The 6,792-nt window shown below is 53.6% G+C and overlaps 1 protein-coding gene across 1 annotated transcript; it reads left to right on the top strand.

Annotated features, from left to right (window-relative positions):
* Positions 1–491: 491 nt before the first annotated feature.
* Positions 492–6,691, top strand: SLC25A18 (solute carrier family 25 member 18; the record flags this gene model as incomplete). Its single annotated transcript, XM_082665218.1, has 5 exons — positions 492–500; positions 1,416–1,517; positions 2,300–2,388; positions 4,717–4,835; positions 6,540–6,691. The coding sequence occupies 5 exons, from the start codon at positions 492–494 to the stop codon at positions 6,689–6,691; spliced, it is 471 nt and encodes a 156-aa protein (XP_082521344.1).
* Between the last annotated feature and the right edge of the window lie 101 nt (positions 6,692–6,792).

The following is a 6,792-nucleotide window of genomic DNA, read 5'->3' as shown; positions in this document are numbered from 1 at the left end:
GGTCACTGGCTGTCCCCCAGGATTTGCTTTGGCTGCCGCCTGTCTCCTTCTTCACGTGCGGCTCCTGATAACCAGCGTTCTCGCCCGGACCTGGGGCACCCAGCGCCTAGCACTCAGTCCATTTTTCCCGAAAGGGACAATACACACCAAGAGAGATGCTGATCTCTTCTTCCCCAAAACAAAATCGCTGGAGACGCTTGAGCCGTGTCGGCTGCCCGGGAACGAGGACGGGCCTTCCAGATGCTGGGACTCCCAGCGCCAGCATCCTCACCCGCTTTCTTCTGACCTTTTGATCCCAAGGCCCAAGAGGTCCAGGAAGAGAGCGGACTGAGCACGTGGGCAGCTGTCACGGGTTCCCAGGCGACTGACCTCCCCCTGCTCTGGAGCCGCGGCCCTGGGAGCTTCCGGACGATCTCCGACCAGGATTTGAGGTGAACGGCTTCCCTTCCCGGTCCCAAGGAGAGCATCTGTCCCCCGGTGCCCTGGACGCCATGGAACTGGTAATTGTTGGCCCTGCATCTTCTCAGGCTGCAAAACTTAAGTCACAGTCTGTCTGTTGCCTCAGTTTCTGGCTTGTTTATCAAGGTCCACTCCTGAGAAAAACGTCCTGTTATCCTCTCTCAGGTAATCTACCTCCAAGGATCTGCCTCTGCCTGAGACAGAGGGACTCTGTGCTAGGTTCCGAGGAGCCTTGTTTTCCATTTTCAGTCTCCCAAACTCAAGGACGAGGGACCTCACGATGTATATAGTGTGACTTTCTTTCCTTTTGGCCACAATCAGATCATCTCAAGCTCTAACCCTGGTTCTCTTCCTTTATCAGAAGCGTGTGTTCTTATTGTTGATTGTGGCTCTCATTTACCAAACACATAACCTCTTTATCCTCACAAACCCTGGAGTGAGGCCAGCCTCACCTGGGGGACTGGGGGTGAGAGATCAGAGGCAGGTGACTGCTTGAAGCAAACAGCACGGCCAGGATTCACACTCAGTCCTGACCTTAAGCTGGAAATAAAACTGCTTGAAAAATCATTTGAAACTTTTACACGTGGTTCCAGGGTGGGGACCGGCCAGAGAGCCCGGAGGCAGCCCTGAAGGAGCTGAACCCCCTGGGTGCGGAGCTGGCCTCCCTCCCAGAAGCCCCCGCCCGGCCTCCTGGCTCCCCGTGGGGCTGGGGGCGGTGCTTTCGCCCTGCAGGGTTGGTCGGGCCGAGGAGAGGGGCCTCTGAACTCCTGTGGGGCAGGGGCCGAGGAGCCTCTCGTGCCCGTTCCCCGCTCCGTCCTGCCCTCCGTCCCCTGGTCCCATCCTGGCTGTGCGGCCAGCCTCCCCCACTGTGCCCACCCCCGACCCCGGGCCTAGTGTCACAGCAACGCTCATCAACGGAGGCGTGCCAGGGCTCCTGGGGGTGACCCATCCCCCAGGTGACCCACCTTCCCATCGACTTGGCCGAGGCTCGGCTACAGAACCAGCGTGGACAGGAAATCTACAAAGGAATGGATGTTGGGGGCCAGGGGTGCGTCGGGGTGCGGGGCCCCGCAGGCCTGGGCAGGGCGAGGCGGCTGCCTGCTCACCCTGACCTTGCTGGCCTCCGCCTCCACGGCAGTGGGCTGCCGGGGAAGACAGCTCGGGGGGAGGGCTTCCTGGGCACGAACCAAAGCGGGCTCCTCAGGACCCGGGTTGGCACAAACTTGGGGGGCTTGACCTTGCTTCTGCGAGGGGAGCGGGAACACATTTGCATGTGGTGAGGCGCGGGGGCCCCGTCCTGGTACCACTGTGTGTGGCGGTGGAGGCCAGTGAGCCTCACCTTCTCTGCTCCCCCCGCCCCAGAGCCGGGACAGCTGCAGAGGGAGGGGCTCCTCCCCGGCACCAGCCCCTGCTGGTCCCGCCCCCGCAGTGTCCCCAGCCAGGGCCGCACACCGTGGCTGTCGAGCCTTGCAAGATGGACACGAGGCTGGATTGAGAGGGGCTGATGCGCCAGTGGCCCTGAGCGTAAAGGCAAAGCCCTGGGACCCACACGGCTGCCAGCCCTGCCCCGCAGGACCTCGCGATCAGGCTGAATTTGGGGAACTGGTCACTTGTCGGGGGGTGGGTGGCACGAACAAGACGCAGGTGACTTGTGGGAAGTGCACGAAGGAGCCGTTGGGCACACGCAGTCCTAGCGGGGCAGCAGAAAAGAAAGGGCGTTTCTGTGAAATAGGCAGAGGAGCCCCCCGACTCCCAGGGGCCTCACTCATCCCGGAAGCTCACTGGCTGGGGGAGGGGTCCCTATGGCTGCAGACGCCCCACCCTCGCGGTTTCCTTCCAGGAGCTGGCGGTGAACCTGACCGTGGTCACCCCAGAGAAGGCCATCAAGCTGGCAGCCAGTGACTTCCGGCAGCAGCTCCTGGAGGACGGGTGCATCGCGCTCTTTTCTGGAAGGTGGCGGGAGCGGGTGGCAGCCACGCGTTGGCTCACCTGTCAGCAAGTGTGTAAATGTGTAGAGGTGGCTGAGCGCTGGTGTGGTTTGGCAGATGGAAGGTGACTTCTAACCTGGAAAGACAGGCCGTATAGGATCTATATGCTCCGTCATCAACCAGCAGACGAATTTTTTTTTTAATTATTTATTTTTGGCTGCGTTGGGTCTTCGTTGTTGCACATGGGCTTTCTCTGGTTGCAGTGAGCAGGGGCTGCTCTTCGTCGCGGTGCGTGGGCTTCTCATCGCGGTGGCTTTGCAGACGAATTCCTTTTTCAGTTTTATTGAGGGCAACTGATGTTCAGCGCTGGGTACCTTTAAGGTGTTCAGCCTGACGACCTGACATTCATATACTGCAAAATGATGTTAGTTAACACCCATCCGCTCACAGAGTTAACAAAAATGTTTTTTTTAAGAGTTCTTTTATTTTCTAAAATATTTATTTGCGCTGGGTCTTAGTTGTGGCACGCCGGCTCCTTAGTTGTAGCTTGCATGTGGGCTCTAGTTCCCTGAGCAGGGATCAAACCTGGGCCCCCTGCATTGGCAGCACAGAGTCTTAACCATTGGACCACCAGGGAAGTACCCTTTTGTTTTTTACAAAGATGTGTTTCTTGTGATGAGAACTCCTGGGATCTGCTCTCTTAGCAAACCCTCACATACACAGCGGTGTCGTTAACTCCAGTCACCATACTGTGCATCATGTCCCCAGGACGCACTGACCTTGTAACTGCAGCTCTGCACCGTTTCACCCAGTTCACTCAGTCCCCATCTTCTGCCTCTGGGAACCGCAAATCCAAACTCTTCTTCTATGAGTTTGCATTTTTATAGATTCCACGCATGAGTGAGATCATATAGTATTTGTCTCTTTCTGTGTGATTTATCTCACTTAGTGTAATGCCCTCAGGGTCCATCCAAGTTGTTGCACATGACAAGAATTCCTTCTTTTTTTTAAATGGCTGAGTAGTATTCCATTGTATGTAATAAATAAATAGATATACGCCTCGTCTTCTTTATTCATTCGTCCATCCATGGACACTTTGGTTGTTGCCACGTCTTGGCTACTGTAAATAATGCTGCTATGAACGCAGGGGTGCATAAGTCTTTTTGAATTACTGTTTTTGTTTTCTTTGGGAAAATACCCAACTTAAACTCCCACCAGCAGTGCATGAGGGCTCCCTCTTCTCCATGTCCTCACCAACTTTTGGTATTTGTTGTCTTTGGTGATGGCCAGTCTAATTGGTGTGAGGTGATAGCTGAGAGGTTTTGATTTGCATTTCCCTGATGATTAATTACACTGAGCATTTTTTCACGTATCTGTTGGCCATTTGAATATCTTCTTCAGAAAATGTCCATTCAGGTCCTTTGCCCATTTTTAAATTGGATTATTTGGGATTTTTTTTTGCTATTGAGTTGTATGAGTTCTCTGTATGTTTTGGATATTAGCCCCTTATCAGGTATATTTTTGCAATTATTTTCCCCCATTCAGTAGGCTACCTTTTCATTTTGTTGATGGTTTCCTTTGCTGTGAAGAAGCTTTTTAGTTTATTTTTGCTTTTCTTGCTTGTGCTTTAGGTGACCGATGTCAAGGAACTTCTCCCGCTGTTGGGAGTTTAATGATCTCAGGTCTCACGTGTAAGTCCTTAATCCACTTTGATAGTTTCGTGAGTGGTATAAGATAGAGGTCTAGTTCCGTTCTTTTCCATGTGAATATCCAGTTTTCCCAGCACCGTTCCTTGAAGAGGCTGTCACTTCTCCATCGAGTATCCCTGGCTTCCCTGGCGAACATTAGGTGACCATCTATGCAGGAGTTTATTTTCCCAGCACCGTTCCTTGAAGAGGCTGTCACTTCTCCATCGAGTATCCCTGGCTTCCCTGGCGAACGTTAGGTGACTGTCTATGCAGGAGTTCATTTCTGGGCTCTGGATTCTGGTCCATCTTTCTGTGTCTGTTTTTTTGCTGATGAATTGAAACAGATCAACTGCAGACACTTTGTAGTTCTCTCTGTGCTTCCCGTTGCCCCAGTGACAGTTGTTGGGGGATCAGGAAGGAAGCAGTCCTGCAGTGGGTTGTTTCATGGTCCTGGTCTCAGCCTCCCTGGCAGCCTGTTTTAAATTTAGTCTCTTGTCATTAAGGAGACTGAGCTTGACTACTTACCCAGTGGGGTGAGTGGCAGCCAGCCCAGGGGGACTAAATACCTAGGGGAGGGTAGACGGGCCAGGGTGGGGCAGCAGGGCTGCCTGTGGCCGAGGGAGCCTGACTCCGGCCCACAGGGCACAGCGGAATCTGAAGCTGGTGATGCTCGCCGGGTGTGGAGCTGGGCTGTGCCAGGCGGTGGTCACCTGTGCCCTGGAAATGCTCAAGATTCAGCTGCAGCGTGCTGGGCGCCTGGGTGAGGCCTCTCCCACCTTCGCGCAGGATCGATAAGGGGCTGTCAGAACAGATTTCCCCACGTTCTCACTCATCCGCCAGACTGTGACCCAGTCAGCGCTCCAGGTCAGTAGAAGTCTTTATTTTGTGGATTTCAACACCTCCAGCTGTAGGACAAACAGCAGGGATGAGACTCAGGTCTGGAGGGGGAGAGAATGTTTCCCTGTTACCTCTGTCCTGCTGCCTTAACATGTAGGCCCGATTTCCTAACGATTTTAAGCAACGTCAGTGGCCTGCTCATGCACACTTCAGTGTTGCTATGGAAGCTGGCCTTCCGTGGGACGGCAGTGAAAGGGAGAAGAGGGCCATTCCTATTCTTTTGCTTTTCTCTGGAAAAGGAGTTTGGCCCTTTCCTAAATCTGGGTCCTCTCAAAGACACACTGGTCAGGTATCAAAGCATCTATCGAGGACAGGGGTGTGTCCCATGAAAGGAGGCCAGCGGGGGGCACAGAGGGTGTCTCCCCAGGGCGAGGCGTGTCAGCCACGGGACTGACACAGCACCTGTGAGGCCTTGGGTGTGCGTCTCCCCTCCAACCAGCTGGCCACACATGCTGAGCTGGAATTCAGCCAGGTTTCCAGGCTGGATCAGACCAGCCTGAAGCAAACAACTGCGGAGAGAGTGAAGTCCAGACACTGGAAGCCCCTGCTGTGTTTTGATCTGCAAAGGGTAAGGTTCTGTCACGTCTCGTTTTTCAACCTGGACGAGAAGTCTTAGTTCTCCTCCAACACTCAAAAAGAAGTAAAACTCAGGATATGGATGGATGGGTAAATTATGTACACCTAAGGCAGACCATGCGGAAAATAATGTTCACTGATTGACCACCTTCTTAAAGCTACTCGTTTGAGACCTGTGCCTAGATTTCTACCCTATGAAATATGGTAAAAGGGGCAGCAAGTACCTTCTTAGTATGCATTGTTTCTCTGCTGGATACCAGTCAAAATTGAGGCAAGAAGTAGCTTCCTTTTAGGGCTTAAAATCTAGGCCAAGTGTCTCAAACACTGAGAATTTAAAAAATTAATATTCACACAACTTCAGTGCATCGAATGCTGTGGTCATTAATGAGACTCACCCACATTCAACACGCTTGCATCAATAACCAATTTTCAGGGGAAAAACTCGGTTCTGTTTATTAGATGCTTAACTCATCAGATCATGTGCTCTGAATTACTCCACTAAAAAGGGTTGACGTCTGAAGAACCTAATTCCATAAAATGGGACATGTTCCCCTAGTCTTGGAATTCTAGAGAAAGGAGGCGCCCCTTAAGTAAGTCTGAAGGGCAGTTTTTGAACAAAGATAATTTGCTGGTCTACAAATTACGCAGAAGATATACGGGGATTCCTGTGTCCCAAAGTACAAGCCCCGTGAAACTCTGCAGGTAAGTTGAGAGACGGTTGAGGAATGGAAGGAGGATCAAAAGCACAGTTTTAACAGGAGGATAAGGAAGTGGCGGAGGAGGGGGTCCTACCACAGTTTCCTATAAAGAAAGCCGGGCAGGCAGTGGCCGTGCCCTTGGGAAGCAGCCTAAGCAGCAGGGACATCCTATTAATTAGATAATATAGACCCGAGAGAGAGCTCCCTGGAGCCAAGAACTGATGTCCTCACCTTAGGACAACCCTCAGCTCTAGGAAGGGCGGGGCCCGAGGGGCTGCCTTCCCTCCCCGCAGCCCGCGGCCAGGGTTCCGCTGCCAGCCCTGCCCCGCGGGGCCCCCTTTCCCCCAGCAGGCGCCCGGCCGCGGCCCTCATCGCCAGCGAGCTGCTCCGCACCCAGGGCCTGGTGGGGCTCTACTGGGGGCTGAGAGCCGCCCTCCTCAGGTGAGGCCTCTCCCCAAGCTGGACACAGAAGGGCCCCAGGGAACAGGGAGAAGAACCCAAGGCCAGAGGGACGGCTCCCCAAGGGGCCTCTGTGCTCTTCTAGGA

Source organism: Grampus griseus (genome assembly GCF_964374135.1).
Source record: "Grampus griseus genome assembly, chromosome: 11".
Taxonomy (NCBI): Eukaryota; Metazoa; Chordata; class Mammalia; order Artiodactyla; family Delphinidae; genus Grampus; species Grampus griseus.
Note: the sequence above shows the minus strand (reverse complement) of the source record. Positions and strands in the feature narration are given on the sequence as shown.